This window comes from Canis lupus, chromosome 33 (genome assembly GCF_048164855.1).
Source record: "Canis lupus baileyi chromosome 33, mCanLup2.hap1, whole genome shotgun sequence".
In the NCBI taxonomy this organism is placed as follows: domain Eukaryota; kingdom Metazoa; phylum Chordata; class Mammalia; order Carnivora; family Canidae; genus Canis; species Canis lupus.
Window position 1 is genome coordinate 3,256,318 of NC_132870.1, and position 25,293 is coordinate 3,281,610.

Consider the following 25,293-nt stretch of genomic DNA (forward strand, 5'->3'; position numbering starts at 1 on the left):
GCCAACTTGGATTTTCAGTTATCTGGAAAGTGTTGATTAGGAGCTAAGAGAAGCTCACCGAATGTAAATTATCCCTGATGAAATTAATTTCTTATAGTGACTAGGAAAGTTCTTTTACCTGTCACGTTTTGTCAAAGAAATTAGGGTATCTTAGTTTTTACAAGGCTTTATAAAAAAATACCTCATTTTTTTCATTTGCAAGCATTTAGTTTACTTCAAAAGTGATTTGAACAGTTGTATTATGAACACATTTTGATTATTCATTTTGCACTTACTATTATGTAAAATCTTCATCAAGTTTCTTAATACCTAATGGAAGAGGCAGATTGATGAACAGAAGATCAAGTATGCTAATAGGGTATGGACCGGAAGCTGTGATGAGAGTTTTAAGGAAGTGCTGTGTAACTAATAAGGATGTCTAATTGTATGAACGAGTACATATTTACTAAGTACTTAATTTAGCATTGCATGTCTCCAAAATATTTGATGTTGACTTCAGACCTTTCTGGATTATTGAAAATCCATTCTGAATTAGGGTTAGATTTTAAAGTTTCTTATTTGTTGCTTCATATGGCGTATTTCTCATTTTCCTAAGTAGGAGATAAAATATATCCATAACTACTAAGTAGTTGCATTCCAACAACAATTCTCTGACACTAAACTGGGTGTCCTACAAATTAAAGGGCTCCGTCCCAGTAGATTGCCCTTATTTCAGATGCCTAGGGGCCCTCAGCACTTCTGATGACTGGCTTGAATACAAATTTGGGGTTTCCCATGACTCTTCTTCAGATTTGATAATTTGCTAAATGACTCAGAATTTAGGAAAGTGCTATATACTTATGATTATCATTTTATTATAAAGGATACAAATGAATAGCCAAAATGAACAGGTACAGAAGGCAAGAGATAAGGTATGGAAGGGTCTCTAGTGTGGGAGCTTCTGTCCTCATGGAGGCAGGTGTGCCACTCTCTGGGCACGTCAGTGTGTTCACCCACCAGGAAATTCTCTGAACTTTGTTATTCGGAAATTTTATTGAGGCTTCTTTACATAGGCAAAATTGATTAAGTCACTGACCATATGATTGAACTCACTCTCTAAATCCTCTTTTCTTCTCAGAGGTTGGGAGTGAGAAGTGGAGTGAAAGGAGAGGCAGGAGGCTAAAAAGTTCCAACTCTCTAGTTATGTAGTAGGTTTTTCTGGGGCCAGCCTCCAACCTAAAGCTAGCTAGGGGCCCCACCACTATGTTTCTCATTAATATAAACAGCACACTTCTGTCAGGGAATACTAAGGGTTTTTGAAGCTCTGTGCCAGGAACTGGGGACAAAGTCCATATATATTTTGTATTTTTATGTATGTAGAGTCACAATAATGCTTTCATTAAAATAATCAACTTGTAGGATGTTTCTACCCTAAAATGAATTGGGGAAGGGTTCATTTAATTGTTATTTTGAGTAACTCTAGAGGGTTGCTTTCATTAGACACAAATTTCAAGAAACCAAAACATAAAGGTATCTTATTGTGTTTAGGGGGGAAAAATAGAGTTATTTTTAGCCTTCATTTATCTTAAATTTTCAAGTCTTTAAAATATAATTTACAAAGCTAATTTTGTTTTGAATTATGTATGACATTTCATGAATACTTGGATCTACAACCGATTTGGGGCATGTTTATGTAGGTAAATGTTGTCTTTTTGAATCTTAACTGTGTTTATATTAGTTTATCAAGGCATGTGTTTATTTCCATTCTTTGTATTCTTGAAAATGTGTAGTGTAAATCTAACCTTCAAAGATGGAGTAGTAGTAATAGCAGCAGTACAATAGTAATCACAGTAGTAGTAACTATAATAGTTACCATCTATGAAATAGGTGATATTAAGCACTTTACATACATAATCTCTTTCATTGTTTACAGTAGTCTTGTGAGATCTCATTATGTTTCCAAATGCATGAGGACACTAGGGGTCAGAAGTTAAAACATGCCTTATGTTCATGTAATTAGTAATGGTGGAGTTAATATTTAATTCCAAGTCTGACTCCAAAAGCCTTGCTCTTCCTCCTCTCTTGCTATGATGGATTCTAAGAAAAAATTTAGTGGAGCATTTTGCCATCGTTCATTGATTCATTCATCCAATAAATAATAATCTTGTGCCCATTAACTTATACCAGGCATTAGTCTGTCTTCCATTTATAGCTAGCAGTGTTTATTACTTCAAAACTTCTAACCTCTCATAGTGTCTGTTGTTAATATAAAGCCTCAAGCACTATTTCATTTCTCTGGTAGGTCTCTTCTTCAAGATGATGATTTTGGAATAGTCTTACTATATAATCAAGGGGTTTTTTGGGGGCCGTCTTCTGGACATTTTTATTTGGCGTTATTCTTAGTATTATTTATATGTTTATCTTGCAGTGATTGTCTTACTGTGATCTCTTTAGAAATAGAAGACTACTGAAGCAGCTATAAAGTTTTCAGATTAATTTCAGCTAGACAATGAAGTATTTGGTAAAATGACACCACTAGTATGTAATATGCTTATTTAAATAGTATGAGCTTAATTATGCTTACACATTCACTTACTGCTTGTGAGGTGGCCAGATGATATCGAAGCCAGCCCAAACTAAGGCAAATTTGCAATCATTAAAAAATTTTTTTGTGTGGCATTTAGGATCTTTTCTATCCTGAACCTTCTGAAGTTTGTTGATGATGAGCCTTGATATGGATCTTTTTTGTTTGTTCATCATGCTTGGTATTTACTGGGTTAGTGCTTTTAAAAAAAATAATTAAAATTTAAATTTAAAAAAAATTCTGTATAATTAACATACATTGTTATATTAGTTTCAGGTGTACAATATAGTGATCCAGCAACTCTATACCTTCCTCAGTGCTCATCACAATAAATCTACTCTTTATCCCATTCATCTGTTTCATCCATCCCCACCCACTTCCCCTCTCTATAATTAAGAGTCTCTTTTTTTTCTTTGTTTTGTTTCTTAAATTCCACATATGAGTGAAATCACATGGTATGTGTCTTTCTCTGCCTTATTCCTTTAGCATTATACCCTCTAGATCCATTCATGTTGTTGCAAATGGCAAGATTGCAGATTTCATTCTTTTTTTTTTAAAGATTTAATTTATTTATTCATGAGAGACACAGGGAGAGAGAGACAGAGACATAGGCAGAGGGAGAAGCAGGCTCCATGCAGGAAGCCCGATGTGGGACTCGATCCCAGGACTCTGGAATCATGCCATGAGCTGAAGGCAGTCGCTCAACCAACCGCTGAGCCACCCAGGTGTCCCAGATTTCATTCTTTTTATGACTAATATCCCAATGTATATATATTGGGTTAGCCCTTATAGAAACCCATATACTTCAAGTTTGGGATGTATGTGTATGTATTATATCTTTGATAGACTTTTATTTTCTCTTTCTGAAACTTCTGTTACTGTGATGTTAGACCTTTGGACTTGTACTTCCAGTTGGTAAATTACCATCTGTACCAGAGGAAATGCAGGGAAGATAAAGAAATGAAGAAACTGGTTCTGTCATTCATGTTTTCCTTTTTTCATGTTATCTCTCTGAACACATTTGAGGGGAGTTACAAATATATGCACCATCAGTAAATTAAAAGTAAGACATAGAAAAATGATGGCTTTTAATAGGAGGAATGGTTTATCAGGAAGGAAAGTTAGTCTGTAGAAATATATACCTTATGTTCATACACAATTACCAGAGGCACCTGGCATCTCTAGAGTTTTACAAGGTGGTATTCAGTCAGGTGCAAGGTATACTGCAATTCTTTTAATACTGTTAAGTGAAACAAATTTAGGTTGGCTTAAAGCTACTCCTTCATTTAAATGTGATTACTTTTTGTGTTGGGTTGGGGACAAAAGAGGTGATATTTAAATTAGTCTGTGGAATGGTTTCACATGTGAACCACATGTCCTACCCTGGAAACAAACTAGGGGAGGCTGATAATCATTGCTTTTCATAATATATACCCACAAAATGGAAGGAATGCCAATATTATATTCTATTATATGATTTATAGATTGCAAAAGATGCCAATAATTTTTCTTCTCATGTTAACTTGCATAAATACACATTTCCCGTTTTACTCTGTCAGATCAATATCTGTTATTCTTGTATTTTCTTGGGATTTTGAGCACATTTGGAATACTTTATAATACCCTCATAGTCCTATATTTGGAATTATAATTAAAGCTTTATTTTAACAGCTGTGCCTTGACTTAGACTTGAACTGTATATTGAATTGGACAACATAATAAGTGAAATTTGCGGTTTACTGCCAGTAACCTTGTGATATATGTATGCAGTGAGTTGAGAATTAAAGTACGAGGAGGAGGGGCAAGATGAGGGAAGAGTAGGGTCCCCAAATCACCTGTCCCCACCAAATTACCTAGATAACCTTCAGATCATCCTGAAAATCTACGAATTCGGCCTGATATTTAAAGAGAGAACAGCTGGAATGCTACAGTGAGAAGAGTTCGCGCTTCTATCAAGGTAGGAAGACGGGGAAAAAGAAATAAAGAAACAAAAGGCCTCCAAGGGGGAAGGGCCCCGTGAGGAGCCGGATTGAGGCCAGGGCGAGTGTCCCCAGGACAAAAGAGCCCCGTCCTGGAGAAGCAGGAGCTGCACCAACCTTCCCGGGCGGAAAGGGGCTCGCAGGGAGGTGGAGCAGGACCCAGGAGGGCGGGGATGCCCTCAGGCTCCCGGGGACACTAACAGACCCCTGTGCCCGGGAGAGTGCGCCGAGCTCCGTAAGGGCTACAGCGCGCACCGGGGGATCCGGAGCAGCTCGGAGGGGCTCGGAGATGGCTCCGCGGAGGGGGCTGCGGGGCGGGAGCGTGGTCCTAACGATGAGGGTTAACGAGGTGGAAGAACGAGTGAGTGACATAGAAGACAAGTTGATGGCAAAGAGGGAAACTGAGGAAAAAAGACAAACAATTAAAAGACCAAGAAGACAGATTAAGGGAAATAAACGACAGCCTGAGGAAGAAAAACCTACGTTTAATTGGGGTTCCCGAGGGCGCCAAAAGGGACAGAGGGCCAGAATATGTATTTGAACAAATCATAGCTGAAAAATTTCCTAATCTGGGAAGGGAAACAGGCATTCAGATCCAGGAAATACAGGGATCCCCCCCCTAAAATCAATAAAAACCGTTCAACACCTGACATTTAATAGTTAAACTTGCAAATTCCAAAGAGAAAGAGAAGATCCTTAAGCAGCAAGAGACAAGAAATCCCTGACTTTTATGGGGAGGAGTATTAGGGTAACAGCAGACCTCTCCACAGAGACCTGGCAGGCCAGAAAGGGCTGGCAGGATATATTCAGGGTCCTAAATGAGAAGAACATGCAACCAAGAATACTTTATCCAGCAAGGCTCTCATTCAAAATGGAAGGAGAGATAAAGAGATAAAGAGCTTCCAAGACAGGCAGGAACTGAAAGAATATGTGACCTCCAAACCAGCTCTGCAAGAAATTTTAAGGGGGACTCTTAAAATTCCCCTTTAAGAAGAAGTTCAGAGCAACAATCAACAAAAACAAGGACTGAATAGATATCATGATGACACTAAACTCATATCTGTCCATAGTAACTCTGAACGTGAACGGGCTTAATGACCCCATCAAAAGGCGCAGGGTTTCAGACTGGATAAAAAAGCAGGACCCATCTATTTGCTGTCTACAAGAGACTCATTTTAGACAGAAGGACACCTACAGCCTGAAAATAAAAGGTTGGAGAACTATTTACCATTCAAATGGTCCTCAAAAGAAAGCAGGGGTAGCCATCCTTATATCAGATAAACTGAAATTTACCCCGAAGACTGTAGTGAGAGATGAAGAGGGACACTATATCATACTTAAAGGATCTATCCAACAAGAGGACTTAACAATCCTCAATATATATGCCCCGAATGTGGGAGCTGCCAAATATATAAATCAATTAATAAACAAAGTGAATAAATACTTAGATAATAATACACTTGGTGACTTCAATCTAGCGCTTTCTACACTTGATAGGCCTTCTAAGCACATCTCCAAAGAAACAAGAGCTTTAAATGATACACTGGACCAGATGGATTTCACAGATATCTATAGACCTTTACATCCAAACTCAACTGAATGCACATTCTACTCAAGTGCACATGGAACTTTCTCCAGAATAGACCACATACTGGGTCACAAATCGGGTCTGAACCAATACCAAAGATTGGGATCGTCCCCTGCATATTCTCAGACCGTAATACATTGAAATTAGAACTAAATCACAACAAGGAGTTTGGAAGGACCTCAAACACGTGGAGGTTAAGGACCATCCTGCTAAAAGATGAAAGGGTCAACCAGGAAATAAGGAAGAATTAAAAAGATTCATGGAAACTAATGAGAATGAAGATACAACCGTTCAAAATCTTTGGGATGCAGCACAAGCAGTCCTGAGGGGGAAATACATCGCAATACAAGCATCCATTCAAAAACTGGAAAGAACTCAAATACAAAAGCTAACCTTACACCTAAAGGAGCTAGAGAATAAACAGCAAATAGATCCTACACCCAGCAGAAGGAGAGAGTTAATTAAGATTTGAGCAGAACTCAACGAAATCGAGACCAGAAGAACTGTGGAACAAATCAACAAAACCAGGAGTTGGTTCTTTGAAAGAATTAATAAGATAGATAAACCATTAACCAGCCTTATTAAAAAGAAGAGAGAGAAGACTCAAATTAATAAAATCATGAATGAGAAAGGAGAGATCACTACCAACACCAAGGAAATACAAACGATTTTAAAAACATATTATGAACAGCTATACGCCAATAAATTAGGCAATCTAGAAGAAATGGACGCATTCCTGGAAAGCCACAAACTACCAAAACTGGAACAGGAAGAAATAGAAAACCTGAACAGGCCAATAACCAGGGAGGAAATTGAAGCCGTCATCAAAAACCTCCCAAGACACAAGAGTCCAGGGCCAGATGGCTTCCCAGGGGAATTCTATCAAACGTTTAAAGAAGAAACCATACCTATTCTCCTAAAGCTGTTTGGAAAGATAGAAAGAGATGGAGTACTTCCAAATTCGTTCTATGAGGCCAGCATCATCTTAATTACAAAACCAGACAAAGACCCCACCAAAAAGGAGAATTACAGACCAATATCCCTGATGAACATGGATGCAAAACTTCTCAACAAGATACTGGCCAATTGGATCCAACAGCACATTAAGAAAATTATTCACCATGACCAAGTAGGATTTATCCCCGGGACGCAAGGCTGGTTCAACACTCGTAAAACAATCAATGTGATTCATCATATCAGCAAGAGAAAAACCAAGAACCATATGATCCTCTCATTAGATGCAGAGAAAGCATTTGACAAAATACAGCATCCATTCCTGATCAAAACTCTTCAGAGTGTAGCGATAGAGGGAACATTCCCCAACATTTTAAAAGCCATCTACGGAAAGCCCACAGCAAATATCATTCTCAATGGGGAAGCACTGGGAGCCTTTCCCCTAAGATCAGGAACAAGACAGGGATGTCCACTCTCACCACTGCTATTCAACATAGTACTGGAAGTCCTAGCCTCAGCCATCAGACAACAAAAAGATATTAAAGGCATTCAAATTGGCAAAGAAGAAGTCAAACTCTCCCTCTTCACTGATGACATGATACTCTACATAGAAAACCCAAAAGCCTCCACCCCAAGATTGCTAGAACTCATACAGCAATTTGGTAGTGTGGCAGGATACAAAATCAATGCCCAGAAATCAGTGGCATTTCTATACACTAACAATGAGACTGAAGAAAGAGAAATTAAGGGGTCAATCCCATTTACAATTGCACCCAAAAGCCTAAGATACCTAGGAATAAACCTAACCAAAGAGGTAAAGGATCTATACCCTCAAAACTATAGAACACTTCTGAAAGAAATTGAGGAAGACACAGAGAGATGGAAAAATATTCCATGCTCATGGATTGGCAGAATTAATATTGTGAAAATGTCAATGTTACCCAGAGCAATGTACACGTTTAATGCAATCCCTATCAAAATACCATGGACTTTCTTCAGAGAGTTAGAACAAATTATTTTAAGATTTGTGTGGAATCAGAAAAGACCCCGAATAGCCAGGGGAATTTTAAAAAAGAAAACCATATCTGGGGGCATCACAATGCCAGATTTCAGGTTGTACTACAAAGCTGTGGTCATCAAGACAGTGTGGTACTGGCACAAAAACAGACACAGAGATCAGTGGAACAGAATAGAGAATCCAGAAGTGGACCCTCAACTTTATGGTCAACTAATATTCGATAAAGGAGGAAAGACTATCCACTGGAAGAAAGACAGTCTGTTCAATAGATGGTGCTGGGAAAATTGGACATCCACATGCAGAAGAATGAAACTAGACCACTCTCTTGCACCAGATGCAAAGATAAACTCAAAATGGATGAAAGATCTAAATGTGAGACAAGATTCCATCAAAATCCTAGAGGAGAACACAGGCAACACCCTTTTTGAACTCAGTCACAGTAACTTCTTGCAAGATACATCCACGAAGGCAAAAGAAACAAAAGCAAAAATGAACTATTGGGACTTCATCAAGATAAGAAGCTTTTGCACAACAAAGGATACAGTCAACAAAACTAGGAGACAACCTACAGAATGGGAGAAGATATTTGCAAATGACGTATCAGATAAAGGGCTAGTTTCCAAGATCTGTAAAGAACTTATTAAACTCAACACCAAAGAAACAAACAATCCAATCATGAAATGGGCAAAAGACATGAAGAGAAATCTCACAGAGGAAGACAGAGACATGGCCAACATGCACATGAGAAAATGCTCTGCATCACTTGCCATCAGGGAAATACAAATCAAAACCACAATGAGATCCCACCTCACACCAGTGAGAATGGGGCAAATTAACAAGGCAGGAAACCACAAATGTTGGAGAGGATGCGGAGAAAAGGGAACCCTCTTGCACTGTTGGTGGGAATGTGAACTGGTGCTGCCACTCTGGAAAACTGTGTGGAGGTTCCTCAAACAGTTAAAAATAGACCTGCCCTACGACCCAGCAATTGCACTGCTGGGGATTTACCCCAAAGATACAGATGCAGTGAAACACCGGGACACCTGCACCCCGATGTTTCTAGCAGCAATGGCCACAATAGCCAAACTGTGGAAGGAGCCTTGGTGTCCATCAAAAGATGAATGGATAAAGGAGATGTGGTCTATGTATACGATGGAATATTCCTCAGCCATTAGAAATGACAAATACCCACCATTTGCTTCACCGTGGATGGAACTGGAGGGTATTATGCTGAGTGAAGTAAGTCAATCGGAGAAGGACAAACAGTGTATGTTCTCATTCATTTGGGGAATATAAAAAATAGTGAAAGGGAATAAAGGGGAAAGGAAAAAAAATGAGTGGGAAATATCAGAAAGAGAGACAGAACATAAAGTCTCCTAACTCTGGGAAACGAACTAGGGGTGGTGGAAGGGGAGGAGGGTGGGAGGTGGGGGTGACTGAATGACGGGCACTGAGGGGGGGCATTTGGCAGGATGAGCACTGGGTGTTATTCTCTATGCTGGTATATTGAACACCAATAAAAAATAAATTTATTATAAAAAAAGAATTAAAGTACAGGATAATGTAGTCAAAACTCTAGATAAAAATTTTGAGGGACTGATGAATGATTGATTGTGAATGATTTCCCTGAGGAAAAATGTGTGTTGAAGAATGTGGTAGATATGGATTGGTGGCAAACAGGTGATGCTCCTCTCTTGGATTATTGTAATGTCTTAACTAATTACTTCCCACTAAGTGCATTCTTCAAACAAATAATATTAGCTGATTAATAATCAGAAAATGCTGGAAAATATAATATTTGGAGAAAGATAAATAAATTATTCCCTTTCTTTCTCAAAGCAGGCACTCTTATTTACTTTGTTTATGTAGAAATCAGTTGATGAACACAATATCTTCTCTATTTAGAAAACTTAATGTCTGGTGGGATCTATGTCTAATTTCAAATTAGTGAAACTAGCAAACTTTAACTTTTAGGAATAGAAGTTTTATGAAAACAAAATTTTTCCTTAATTTATAGGCATAAAATTACATTGTTTTGTGGGTGGTTAAGAATGAATATATAGGATCCATGACTCTCGGAACTTAATCTCTGTTTCAAAGGATATTTAACTAGGGTGTACATCAGAACCAACTGGGAGACTACTCTCCACTAATACTCCCCAATTAATAACCAGTGTACATTATTATATACTTAAGAGAATGTATACACAAAGTAGAGTAATATAAAGCATAGGGGAGTTTTTGCTGCGCGCGCATGCGCGCGCACACACACACACACACACACAGCCTTACTGGAGCTTTCTGATTCAGACTTGGGGGCAGAACTTGGAAAACTGTTCAAGATAAATTCATTCTTTCTTTCTGTCTGTTACCAGCTCACCAGGCAATTCTGATGCATAGCTGTATTTGGGAAGCATGGTTCTAGGGGAATCTCTAGATAAATATCTCAAAACAAATGCTGTTTAAATGATTTATCTTGATCTCATTCTACCTCCTTACTTGGATATAACTTTTAGCATTTTTTTGAATTTTTAAAAAATTAAAATTTGAGTAGTTGTAGTAGTACTTTATTAGTGCTACTAATTTCTTAATGTTTACATTTAAAATTAATGCTAAGTGAACTTTAAAAAAGTTCCTTGCATTGTTAGAGCTTTTACTTCAAATACCTTTCCCAGATATCATCTTTTTCTTTCCTGGTAACAACCTTGTGAATCAGGTGATTTGATTTCCCCTACATTGTTTACATGGAAATCCATATCTACAAGGTGAGAGTTTTACAGTTTGTTGGAATTGCAGCAGGGGACATGGAGGCCCCACATTGAATCCATACTGATTCTGGAGTGTCTTAGGAACTCTTTTTTTTCCCTTATCATTTATCCCTAGTAGTTAACTTTTCCTTTGACTAATTTGCATTGAGTCAGAGTACAGGTGCCTTAGCATTGCTTAGTATGTTGCTTTATACAGGCTATCAAACTGATAAAAGTGACACATCATTTTTTATTTTAAACTACATTAGGCAACATAATATCCTTTACCAGGATGAGCTTTAAAAACTTCAGGTGGAAGTCTGGATGTGATAGAAGTAATTGTTCTTTAGAATACCTAGCAATGTCTTTCAGATTTGCTTTCTCAAATACAATTGACAGACTCTCCAAAAAACTATGGCATAAATAATGAAGACATATCATTTAAGAAGGAGGTGGTTCCAGTGTTGTCTAATTCAGTAGACTAATTATGTCAGTGTTCTGGGTCATTTTTGATCTGATCCTTTTGGTCCATCATGGCCACAGATAGCTGCGATAGGTCTAAACATCATATATAACAAAATCCAAAAGCCAGAGGAAGAGCATGGCCTTCTGGCCTTCTTCACAAGTCTTTCTGTTTTTCTAGGTGGACAGTCTTCCTACATTCCCCAGCCAATTTTCCCTTATGTCCCAAAGCAAAATCAATTACATATCTGGTTCTAAATCAGATACTGACAAGAGGAAATGAAATTCCCATTATCACCTTATAACATTGTTGGTTCATTCCCTGGAACTGGAGGGGGACCCACCCCTCTGATCCTGTTGATGCCTCAAATAACATCAGTATTTTGTTATCACAGAGGGGGAAGCTAGTGGGTAAGCAGTCACTAGTAAGTATGTGCCAAACTATAGTAATAAAATTATGTAGTGATATTTTCCATGTATTATGTAAGAAGTATTGCTGTGCAAAACGAAATTTTAGCATTTTCACCTTTAAAGGGAAGCTTACTCATTTCAGAAGTGTGTTATTCTCTATGTGCTGCTTTATGATTGGTGTAGGAAGCCAGTATTTTGGCCTTTAACCTAAAAAAATAGTTGCTTACTATTATATTTGTGTGCAGCCAGTTTATTTCCTGCTGAGATTAAGCTCCTCAGTGATATTACATGATTTTGATAGTAGTTTCTGATTCTTTTTAGTTAATTGGTACTTGTTCTTCTAGGTGGATTCTCCACCGTTTTCCTGGTGCGGACACATGGTGGAATCCGGCATGCTTTGAAACGAATGTATGTCAATAACATGCCAGACCTCAACATTTGTAAAAGGGAAATTACAATTATGGTAAGTGAAAGAGTAATTCCATTTGAAATTTGGTGTATTTTCTTTTGATTTTGCACTATAATATTAACCAGCTTTTAAGTAAGCTGCTTGTTGGTTTATGCACATTTAGAAAACCTTTGAAGTGCATTCTTTATAGTCCTATATAGGGCTAAATATAGCTAACTCCTTCTGCTTTTTCCTCTCTTCCTTATTATAGTTCAGCAGGCAAACTGCTCTGCCTACCTCCTCCCCCTTAAAAATACATTTTAATTATGGAATATCTTGAGAATAGAAAAATTACAGAATTATGTAATAAATACTAGTTTATGTACTACCCAACTTAAGCATTAAAATCTTACAGATATAGTTGAAGCCTTCTGTATATTCCTTCCTAGCCGTATCCCTATGCTGTTCTCATCCAAAAATGTACGAGAATTGCAGTTTTTCCACATTCATGTAAGTGCTTGTTAGTATCATTCCTATTTATCCACCTAAGAGGGAGATTTCCTATTTTATATCAATATCTTAATCAACATGTATTTTGATCCCTTTTGTTCAATGATAGGCACATTTATACATCATGACATACCAGATTGTGCTTTACTCTCCCTATTCCCTAGTTAGACTAGAGTTGATTAGGCTTTGAGACTTGCTTTTTAAAAGCTTTTTATTTTTACAAAGGCTATCAGTTAAAAGGGAGAAGAGATTTACCCCAAGATAGTAGGGGTTCTTACAGTGAGTTCTCTAACTTGAGTCTAGGTATGGTACTGTTGTACCATAATTCTTCCTTTTAATAGAATTTGTGTAATTTTGATACATAAAATATAGTCATCAGCAGCAGCAACACTCAAATTCTGTGCTTTTGAATAAGATAATTTAGGGAGATTAGCTCTTTAGAGCAGTGGTCTTCCAACTTTTTTGTTGCCCATTTAACATTATATTTATGTATTTGTGAATTACTCACATGTTCTGCCTCCTAATTACATAGTTAAAACTAGGTTTATTAATGATACTAGATGTAAATTTATTTTAAAAAGTATTACTGATCATTGTTTTTTAATTTCCAGACTGAAATGGCAATGATTGTCTTACACCAGGAACAAAAGTGTAGGATTTGCCATTTTTTTCTTATTTCTTTATGCTTATATTATTAGTATTATCTATAACTTATGGTTTCTTAATAGAAGTTTTTTTTAACCACTTGTTCATTTTGTAGGTTATTTAGTTAAAAGTATATGCATTCATAAGTTCACTTAACTAGGTACACATAAACTATAATATGTTGCAGGCAAAACAAACAAATGAGACTATAATTTTTAGTTCATAAATACTAGGACTTAATTAAAAAAAATTTTTTAGATAAAAGTTCTGATATTCTTGAGTCCCAAAGGACTATCTTGCACACTTTTGGAGACTGTTGGTTTTGAGTGAACCATCTCTTTCTTCCTGATTGAATTTAATAATTAGTGTTCATTGAATATTTGCCTATTAGAAAATAGCAGCCATATGGAAGTTTTTATTGAAACCTTGTAGAAATCTTTTTGAAATATGTCAGATTCTATACTTTTTTGAAATTCTTTAAATATATTAATTTAGACTTCAAACCATTGCCAATATTAAGAGCTTTAAAATGTATGTTTTTCTTTCTTTCTTTCTATCTATCTATCTATCTATCTATCTAAATTTTTTTTTTTTTTTCCAGAAAGAGCTATCTGGTCACAAAAACATTGTGAGTTATTTGGACTGTGCTGTTAATTCAGTTAGTGATAATGTATGGGAAGTGCTTATCTTAATGGAATATTGTCGAGGTAAATATTTTTCTGTATTTGTTTTATACTGAAAAAAAAAATTGCCCTTAAAATGTTTTAGTACGTGTCTTGGTTTCTTCTAGGGTAGCTGTCACCTGATTCTAGACACTTATTGTAATCTCAGCTTTAATTATCTAATTAAGGAATGCTGTTAAGAAATATTTAAAATCTACAAAAAATATATTTAAAATCTAGTTATCCTTGCTGCAGTGATGATGGGAGTATGTAAATGACAATTAAAAAAATGCTGTTGGTTTAAAACAGGAAATCCAAACAGGTGAAGAGCAGTTACATAATCATTCTCCCTAAATGTTTAATGTCCAACAAAGAAGAGTGTATTGTGTCAATATTAGTTTTGTAAGATTTTTTTCCAGCACTTAACCATGTTAATTTTCAATATATTTAATGTAGTAAATTTAGATGCATTTTGATATGTAATACTTATAAACTTTCAAAGTCTTTTGGGGTTCTTTTGTAAACATCAGAAGGTTTTAAAAACTATATTTGGATCTCTTATGGTATTTCAAAGAAATACTTACTTGTATAGCATATCTTAATAATTTAAAAACTTTTAATATATTTGAAGGAGGCAATTAATCCATTGTCTGCAAACTTGCACTTTTTTTTTTTTTGCCTTTTTTTTTTTTTTTTTTTTTAATCAGACTGTATCTGGCAGTTTGGGTTCTAGTGGGCCTTGGTTTGTATTGAGATTCTCTGAGGACAATTGTGATTTTTAATTATGATATTAGGAACACTTGCCATTTCCTGAATGATGGTGGAGGTGGATGTTGGTGGTGGTGGTGGAAAAAATATAGTCTCATTTACTCTAGTTTTGTAAGGAGGGAAGGACAGGGGAAATGAAGTAAATCAGTATTATAATATCTCTTATTATATAGTGGTAACTTATTTCCAAATATAATATTAAAAAACAGATGTTTTCCTGATGGCTTTTTATCTCATACTGTAAAACATTGTGATCTCTTTAAGGAGAAGATACTGATGTTCTTTACTCTCCTGAGCTCTAGCATTTGTCGTGCTAAATCTTTTTTTTTTTTTTTTTAAAGATTCTTTTTTTTTTTTTTTTTTTTAAATTTTTTACTTATTTATGATAGTCACACACAGAGAGAGAGAGGCAGAGACATAGGCAGAGGGAGAAGCAGGCTCCATGCACTGGGAGCCTGATGTGGGATTCGATCCCTGGTCTCCCTCCAGGATCGCGTCCTGGGCCAAAGGCAGGCGCCAAACCGCTGCGCCACCCAGGGATCCCATGTCGTGCTAAATCTTAGCTGGATAGAGTAGCCTGCCCTTGGTTACTTGTAAAGATAGTCCTTGGCTTTTTTTTGTAAAAGTAATTGAATCTGGCATAATCATATGAGTTTAATTAATAGTCATCCAGAAGACATTTTAAAAGGGGAACCAAATGAACTTCAGTTTTTAGGGGACAAATTTTTTTATTTTCATTTTTTAAAGATTAGTTTATTTATTTTAGAGAGAGAGAGAGACAGAGACAGAGTGGGGAGAGGGGAAGGGCAGAAGGAGAGAGAGAATCACAGACTCTCCACTGAGCGCGGAGCCTGATCATGGCTCAATCTCAGGAGATCATGATCTTGAGATCATGACCTGACCCAAATCAGGAGTCAGACGCTTGATCAACTGAGCCACCCAGGTGCACCAGGGGACAAATTTTATTTTAAAGTAAAGGAATATGACCTGAGCTATTATTTTGAGGAAGTCATTCTTTTGCTTTTTAAAAAATTAAAAAACATTTTTTTATCTAGTTTGAATTAGTAAGCTGACTCACGTGAAATTTTTATATTTATCAAAGTAATTCACATATGTTTTAAAAATTCAAATAGTTCTGTTAAGCTGTGTCTAAACCATTATCCTCTTACCCCATCCCTCAGAGGCATTTGCTTTAAAAATTCTTGAGATATTTCTTCTCATATTTAATTTCATATTTCTACACTTTATTATATAGAAGAGAATTTGCAGTTTTAATGAGATCTTAGAGTATGAAAAAGAAGAAACATAGAAAATCAGAGCAGTGTGTGATTCTGGGCATGGGGAGGCTCTTAAATGAAAGTTTGCTAGTGCTGTTTCTGTTTTTTATGTTTTAGATAGGATCTCCAAATAAAAGTGAGGATTTTACTGTCAGAGTAGTATGTTCTTAGTTTTTAGATTAAATTAATAATCTGTGTTTAAATTATTTTGTTTGCCATTTAACTCTGATATGTAGTAGTCTGTAATTATGTTTTCTTTCTTGTACTTTAAATTTTTTTTCTTGGAGTTAATAATTACCCCATTTTTTATTTGCCTAATTTCCTTCATATGTGTTAGTGGTTTAGACCCATATTCCCCAATGCATGTGTAAATCTTTATGCAGTATGCTTAAACATTTAAATATTGTGCTTTATTTTTTCTTCTATAGAAACATCCTTTTGGGAGACTTTAGTTCTGTTTAATTTTGAATGGCATTTAGCTGTCATTCTGGGAATTCCCTTTGCCATCGTCCTATCTTGGACTCCCTGCTGCTCATGCCTCCCTCCTTGTTTTTAACTACCTCCTCTGAATAGAGTACATTTTTCAGTAGCTTTCTGATAATGGATTATGGAAGGAAACATATTTGAAACCTAGCATATATGAAATATTTCTATTCAACATCTATGTTTAATTTTTAGTTTGGATGACCAAAGTGTTATAAGTTAGAAATAATTTTGATGTAGAATTCTGAAGGTGTTATTCCATTTTTTTCCTAGTGTTTGTTATTATTGAGAAATCTGACGCATTATGATTCTTTAGTTTTTTAGGTGGCCCCTTTTTTTCCATGGACACTTAGAATCTTTCCTTATCTCTAGCATTCTAAAATCTCAGATATAGGTACTTTGGTTATAGGTCATTTTTGCTCTCTTTATTTTTGGGCAGTTTTTTTCTCTCCTTAATTTTCTCTTTTTAAGAATTTTACTTATGTTGGGAGCATTTCTTAAATGTATCTTTTTAGCTCCTCTATAGAATTTTGTATTTCTGCTGTGTTATTCGTAATTTCCAGGAACGCTTTGTTCTCTTAATGTTGTACTTTGTTAAAATTCACCTTGAGGGATCCCTGAGTGGCTCAACGGTTTGGCACCTGCCTTTGGCTCAGAGCGTGATCCTCATCAGGCTCCCTGCATGGAGCCTGCTTCTCCCTCTGCCTGTGTCTCTGCCTCTCTTTCTCTCTGTGTCTCTCATGAAAAAATAAATAAAAAATCTTTAAAAAAATGCACCTTGCTCTTGTGTTAGATGCAAGTCTTTTGTTGTCAATAGTGATTATAGTTTTTAAAAAATCTTCTTCTGTTCCTTGTGTTTTTGTTTTTCTGAATTTTTTGCCGTTTGTTTTTATGCCTTCTTTTCTGTGTTAGAAGTTTTCTTCAAATGTTTCACCAGCTAATAAGTTTACTGCACGTGCTGTAGATTAGAATGTACCCTCTGAGTGGGCAGTTATATCCTAGAGAAGGAATCCAGAGGATCTGAGTAGAGCATGCTCAATAGCATAAAACAACAGTCATTTATTATTAATTGTGTATCAGTGGTTCATCCATTATAGACTGAGCTTGGTGGAATGACACTGTTCTTTTTGGCTGGGCTTGTTCACCTGCCGGTGGTTTTGCTGGGGTTAGTTGGAGTGGCTCTGTTTCATGTGTTTCTCATCCTTTTCCCTGGCACTGTAAAGCTGTCCTGGGGATATTTATCTCATAAAGATAGTAGCAATACAATTATACCTTGTTTGATTTCTGAATCTGATTTTTTTTGTTTGTTTCTCATTAGAATAACCTTAACTTTAATTTTTAGGGGACTTTGATTTTGAATAATGAAATTTTATTTGTTTCTACATTTGAAATGCAGCTCAAATACAGCTTTTAGCTTTCTTTGAGGACTTGGATTTTGTGATTCAGGACCTCAGAATGGAATAAAGAGGATTAACGTTTAAAATTTATACTACTTTTTAGAACATTGAAAGTTTGGAAGAGAAACTTAACATTGAATTCAAGGTTATGATTTCTTTAGCTGTGAAATGATATTTCAAGAATGTGAATGAGCACTAATAAAACGCTTTTCATCCTGTTTAGTTTTTGGTTAAAACAAGTTCCTTGTCTAACACACAAAAGGATGGAGGAAGTTGCTACCTGGTCAGGTGCCTCACTCTTGAGATACTCTGAATAAATTGCCACCAAATATACTTGAGCATTCTGAAAATGGGGATTGATAAGTAAAATTTGATATTTTTTCCTGCTTTAAAAATTTAAAATGGAACACATGTAATTCAAAAAATACATGAGCATGCTGTTTAGGCAGTGATAATAAAAGAAACAGGCATGTTGGCATCTTGCAGATTACAAAATAGTAAACATTCATTTTTCCCACCTCATCAAAGGGAAGTTTCAAGTTGATATATATCAAATTTGTCTTTTTAAATTCCCACACTTGAGTTTTATTAGAATGCTTTCTTAATGAATCACATATTTACTTGTGTTCTTATATGATAGTAAATTTTTTCTTAATAATTCAGAATTGTCATTACACTATTGATTATTGTGGTGTATGTAATATCTCATCATCCTGTCAGGGCTCATTGGTATGACTATTTGAGTTTAGTAAATTATCCCGCCCATTGCCTTTTACCTAAGTTAGAGTATAAGCCTCTTAACCTATCTTTCCATTTCCACCCTTGTGATTCTCCCATTCCCCAATCAAGGAGATCCTTTAAAAAACTAGATCAGGAAGTTTCCATGGTTCTCAAATAAAATCTAAAATATGGCTGATGGGTAGCTGTCTTGTAAGTTTTATGTCACTTTACCTCTTCTCTGCTTCTTAGACCATACTTACATTGCCTTTAAGTTATTCGGAATTATTAAGCTTTTTCCCAAGCTCTCTCCCTTTGTACATGCTGCTTGCTGTTGCTAGCATGCTTTTCTCCAGATCTCTGCCTGTTTAGTTCCTAATCATCCTATAGTCTCAACATAAATATCACCTCCTCAGGCCTTATCTGACACTCTCTCCTCCCCATCTTCCTTCACCAATTTAAATTTAGGTTGCTCTCATATTATCCTTATTATATAAAAATTATGTGTATTTATTTGTTTAGGGGCTTAATGTTTATCTTTGCCTTTGGATTATAAATTTCATGATAATATAAACTTTATTTTTGTTCAGGACTGTTTATCTAATAGCACAGTGTTGAATAACTGTTCAAATCCATTATGTCATCAATTATAAGGTATATCTTGATTTCAGAGATGTTAAAATCTTAAAAAATGGCTAATAGCATCTATCTTAAGATATTTTTATTTCAGATATGTAAAATATGAAAAAAATGCATGTCATTGAATTAATATGCTATGGTATAGTAAGGCTCCTTACAGGAGCATTATGAAAAAGCCAATTGCCCATTACCTGAGACTGTACAGGCATTTCTTAATTTCTTCATGGTAGTCTTTCTTTACTAGAAATATGTCTTCTCAAAATTACTCTTTTGGTTAGCTGGGCAGGTAGTGAATCAGATGAATAAGAAGCTGCAGACAGGTTTTATGGAAGCAGAAGTATTACAGATATTCTGCGATACCTGTGAAGCTGTTGCAAGATTGCATCAGTGTAAGACTCCAATAATTCACCGGGATTTGAAGGTATGAATTTTAGACTACTTATGGATTGATTCATGTATTTTAAACTTTAGCATTAAAATGTTCTGGACTATCTTCATCTACATTAATTTTTATTACCAGCACTGAGAAGGATCTCTGTCCTAGGCTACATTTTCTGAGGCCACATTAAGACTGTAGAATAGAAACTATGCTTTCCATGACCCTGAGTTCTTCTAGCATAGCTATAGAAGTGGATTTTGTGCCCTCTACTCTGCTTCTGTTGTACAAAGTAGGCTTCTTCTGTGAGCAAAAATGTGAACGTCACTAATGCAGGTTGAACACTAATGCAGTGTTCTTCTACACTGTTCTCTCCCAGTTCAGCTCTCCTTCTATTTCTTGTAATCCATATTAAGTATCAGAATGTTTTCCAGAGATTTTGGAGGCAAACTTGAATGGGTCTCTTTACTTACTTATTTATGATTTACTATAATTTTCTATAATTCACTATAATTTGGTGGTGATTGTCTTTAAGGTCTTAGTTTTTTCTGGGCTCTGATCTCTTGTTTAGGGTACCTACTTGGTACGTTGGAAAAAGTCCCCACAGAGGATTTAAATATTCCTGGTATCATATTGCTCAAGATCTAATTATATATATTATTTAAAACCATAGGTGCCTTCTTTGATGGCAAACACTAAGATTTTAAAAATTTCTCAAAGTGCTATATGCCCAGATAGCCCTTGGCTAAACTTTCATCCTGCTTTCAAGTCTGCTCAGATTAACCTTCTTAGTGAGTTCTGTCTTGCACCACCTTATTTATAGTTACAACCTAACATTTCTGCTCTCTACCCTGCTCTGTCTTTATTATCACTTGCTACCTTATATAATTTGTACTATATAATTTGCTTATGTATTATCCCTGTCATTCACTTTCTGTTCTCTTCCACTAGAATGTGAACTCCATGTGGGCAGGGATTTTTCCCTTTTGTAGTGATACATGGAAATATTTAGGATGGTGCCTGGCACATAGCCAAGGTCTCAATACATATTTAATGAATGAATGAATGAATCCCAATTCTGATTGATTATACAAAATTTATGAAAGGTGATAATAAAATACTCTTAAAATACAAGAGAATAGACGATGTCATTTAAAATATTGGTTGTTAACCAGTAAGGGTCATCTAGGGAAACCTACAGGTTCATCTAGGAAATTAAACCAAGATTGAAGTGCATGACTGCAGACTTTCTGTCCTTTAATTTGGATAACCAGTGTAGTTCATTTCAGTTCTTTTGATGAATATGCAGTGTTTACATTTTCCCTAATAATTGACATAGCTTTAACACGTAAAGTCAAAACTGTGTTTTTTAGTGGCACATTTCAGATAAAAATGGAATTAGAAGCCAATCAGATAAAATTTTAATGTTTTTTTGTTGTTGTTGTTGTTGTTGTTTTGTCTATAAAGTAAAGTGTCAGTAAAGGAGAAAAATGGGATACAGTATAGACTTTTGCTAGTTCTTTTTCTTCATAGGAGAGGTTTAAAGAGGATTTAGGGCTTCTTGGCCCTTGGAAAAAATCATCCTGGGATGGAAGAAACACTTCTGTTCTTAGTAAGAGAAACAGTAGACGTAGTCAAGTATATTTTTGGTCTGATTCATTTGTCCTTTCTCATAATTTATCTTGCTGCTATATGTATGTATATATGGTACAAACCTTTCAATGTTTATTTGGTAAAAACATGGTTATAAAATATAATTTCACTTTGAAAATACTACTAATTATTTATTTTTTTCTGAAGGTAGAAAATATTTTGTTGAATGATAGTGGAAACTATGTACTTTGTGACTTTGGCAGTGCTACGAATAAATTTCTTAATCCTCAAAAAGATGGAGTTAATCTGGTAGAAGAAGAAATTAAAAAGTAAGTTTCTATCTTTATTGCGCTTTGTCTCATGGGAATTTTAATTAACTTAAGTCTGTGGAGCAGTTCTGCTAATACAAATTATAGGTGTTCCATTTATAGATTTCTTCAAAATATTTCTGTGCCATAGACATTGATTAATTTGTGTCTGCCCTAGCGCAGTAGAAAATATATTTTATCAGGGATACAGGTTTTTTCATGTACATTGTAAATATATTTATCAGGAAATTTGTTAAGCTGTAGTGATTTGTGGAATCATTAAAGGGAATTTTAAGTGATTGTTGAGTTCAGTTAAACATCTTTGTTTTTACTAATACTGAGGATTTGTGCTTATTAGGAAAAATTATTTGAAAACTTTTACTTCACATTTAAAATGAGGAAGATTGACTTCTTAATGCATTGAAAACTATGGAAAACATGTTACTTTGTGATAATGTATCAGAAATTCTCTGGTAGAAATATGTCATATCTGCTTTATGTTTTCTTAATTTTGTACTTTCTGTGGTTGCCAGAGTACCTATAAAGACCTTTCCCTGACTTTTCTGTTTTCTAGTTTTAGGAAATAGAACTGTTTGTAAATCTTAGATTACTTTAATAAAATGATACAGAATGTACAAAGATCTGTGAGAATAGGAATTTCTACATAATTGTCTTTTCTAAGTTGTCTTTCTTCACTTCCTCACAAATTCTCAATTGTTTAAGAGTAGTTATCCTTTGACCTGCAGTATACATTTTGAAATGACTCAAGGAGAGTTGATCATACTGTGGCCCATTTGTATAACACTGTGGGTACTTAGCCTATGATGATTATATTAGATTCCGTAAAAATTAACTCCTCGGTAAACAAAAAAAATGTCCCGAAGAATACAAAGAACAAATTATTGAATTGACTTCTTGGGGATATATGTACACACACACATATATATATATTTTATATATATATACACACATATATGTGTATATTTATAAAAAATGAAAAATACTGAGTTGTGTTATGACTGCTTTAGGATCTCTGACTTGCTGAAAGTTTCATTTCTTGCTGTTGAGATTTGAAGTATAGTTAAGGTTCAGTAGAAGTTTGCATTATTGATGAACGCAGGCTCCTGAGGAGTTCTTGTGCTTTGTGGCTCATTTGAGGAGTTAATGGTCTAACCATTTATTCAGTTAACAGGTTCTTATTCAGGGCCTACCATGCAGTGGACACTGTTGTCGGTGCTGCAGTATAGCAGTGAACAGAAGCCCTGCCCTCATGCAGTTTCTATTCTGGTTTCTCAGGTTGCTCCTGTGTAGTAGTATCATTGAAAATGTCTCACCACTCAGGGTAATTTTGAAAACGTAAGATGATATAGAATGTTGAACTGTAAGATATTTCATATAAAATGAAACATATTGATACTCAAAATTGATCTTAAATTATGCCATGATATAGGAAGTCCTTCTATTGTCTAATAATTTCTGCCATGAAATTGAGTACTACTTCATTAAAATATTCTGTTCATAGTGGATTTAGAATTTTTATACTGGTAAATATTTTTTCACAGTGTATTTTAATTCCAAATAGCTTATCATGGCAGTCAGTTTTAGAAGTGTTCTTAATTAGTGTAGTTAGAATTATAGCAGCTAGGTTACTTTTAAAACAACAATGATAAAATAAACCTAATGGAGATTTATTACTATGTGCCAGGAATTATATTAGGGTCCATAAAAAGGAAATCCTTAATAAACATATAAATTAATTTTTTGAAAGAGTAGCAATTTTGCTTTAAAATTAATAGGCTAAAATATTTTGATAAGGATTATTTTAAAGTCATATTATTTAAAATAAATTCAAGGAAAACAATATTTCAATCCATTGTCTTTAAGATTTTTTATTAAAGAAAATTAAGTTTTTATATCATTAGAGGTGCTATTACACTTGTTGAATTAAAAATGTGTATGTAGATGCTTTGTATTGTTAAATCTTGATGGATTTTTAATGAGCTTTTTAAAAATAGTATTAATTCTATATAATGTTATTGAAACAAAGTTTTTGTAGTATTTTATGTAGAAACAATGTAGTATCTTTTTTTTTTTTTTTTTTTTTTTTTTTTATATCTCCACTCCATTTCACTTATTTACTGCCAGGTATACAACTCTGTCATACAGAGCCCCTGAAATGATCAACCTTTATGGAGGGAAACCCATCACCACCAAGGCTGATATCTGGGTAAGGCCAAGAAAGGCTAACATTTTCTCTAACCAAATTAAAAAAAAAATCTGAGTTCAGTTGATTATTTTCCCCGTGTCCCCCAAAAGGTATTTCATAATAAGTAGAAGAGAGTGGTGTATAGTAGAGCTGGTTATTCAGAAGAAGAAAACAAATAGAACATTTTAACGTCTTAATCTTGAATTGGAAAACTTAGGTATAAAGAAGCAAATAAAGGACTTCCATATAATGTAACTTTTTACTATAGTATTTTTTAGAATTTATATTATATAGAATGTTAGCATTTTTTGGATTGAGTGTAATTTTGGTTGATCGTAGTATGGAAAAGCTGGTCCTAACTCTTAAGTAGGTTTTGGAAGTATTTTAGGATCTTTTTAATGGAAATAGTAAAACTTTTTTTCTAATAAAAATCATACCATTTACTAACTTTTACATATTGAGGATCTTATCATTTAGCATATACAGTTGGCCCTTGAATAACATGTGTTTGAACTGTGTGGGTCCACTTAATATGCAGATTTTTAAAACTAAATATATTGGAAACTTTCTGGAATTGGCAGTAAATGTGAAAAAACTTGCAGATGAACCATGTAACCTCGAAATAACTGAAGAAATTAAGAAAAAGTTACATGTTGTAAGAATACAGTATATAATACATATTACAAAATATGTGTTAATTGACTATGCTATTGATAAGGCTTCTGGTCAGCAGTATATAATTAGTAGTTAGTTTTGGGGTTTTACATGGATTTTCAACTGCATGGGGAGTTTGGTGTCCCTAAACCCCATGTTGTTCAAGGGTTTAACTGTGTATCTGGATTCAATTATTAAGATTGATCATGTTTCTATAAGTTGAACTTTATGTTAAAATGCTAGTACTTCTTTAGAACTTGTTTCGTAAGGAAATATATTTTGGCTGTATTTGATAAACTATCCAGAAACTTTATTTTAAATGTGAATTCATTTAAATTCAACAAATATTTAGACATATCTATGACTAGTGACCCTATTAGGGATGGAGGAAAAAAATTCCTTTGGAAATAGTTCTAGAGTTTACAAGGAAAGTCATGTTTGTTTTATTTTTAAGACATAATTTAGAAGGTAGTTGAGTATAATGTGTGAAACCAAATGAAAATCTCCTTGGTCCTCTTCTCCTGACCCCCTCCTCACAAAGGTTGGGATATTAAATATTCCTGCAAGATAATAAAAAGTATCTTTGATATCTTTTCATCTGTCATAATATATACTTTTTCATCAGTGATTCTTAAATCTTGTGGTAGTTGAATTATTAACCATATGCATAGTTGACTCAAACCATGGATAAGTTTGATTTAGTTATTTTGATAACTGCTTATAGATCACCAGCTTGTATAATTCAAATTGGGTTTGCCTTTCTCAGCATTAACATTTGACTTATTGGGATGCCTGGGTGGCTCAGTGGTTGGACGCCTGCCTTTGGCCCAGGGCATGATCCTGGAGTCCTGAGATTGAGTCCCACATCGGGCTCCCTGCATGGAGCCTGCTTCTCTCTCTGCCTATGTCTCTGCTTCTCTCTCTCTCTCTCTGTGTCTCAGGAATAAA

At 35.0% G+C, this 25,293-nt stretch overlaps 1 protein-coding gene across 4 annotated transcripts in view; it reads left to right on the forward strand.

Moving 5' to 3' along the window:
• The window catches only part of BMP2K (BMP2 inducible kinase), a 114,273-nt gene that overhangs the window by 34,593 nt on the left and 54,387 nt on the right, over nt 1-25,293 (forward strand). For 2 of the 4 annotated variants that reach the window (XM_072810021.1, XM_072810019.1), the window contains exons 2-6: nt 12,067-12,185; nt 13,867-13,972; nt 19,487-19,629; nt 21,385-21,506; nt 23,631-23,712. In XM_072810021.1, the coding sequence (XP_072666122.1) occupies nt 12,067-12,185; nt 13,867-13,972; nt 19,487-19,629; nt 21,385-21,506; nt 23,631-23,712 (572 nt within the window). Of the gene's footprint in view, nt 1-12,066; nt 12,186-12,559; nt 12,621-13,866; nt 13,973-19,486; nt 19,630-21,384; nt 21,507-23,630; nt 23,713-25,293 lie in introns of all 4 variants that reach the window. The other 2 variants (XM_072810022.1, XM_072810020.1) reach the window with 2 other exon arrangements.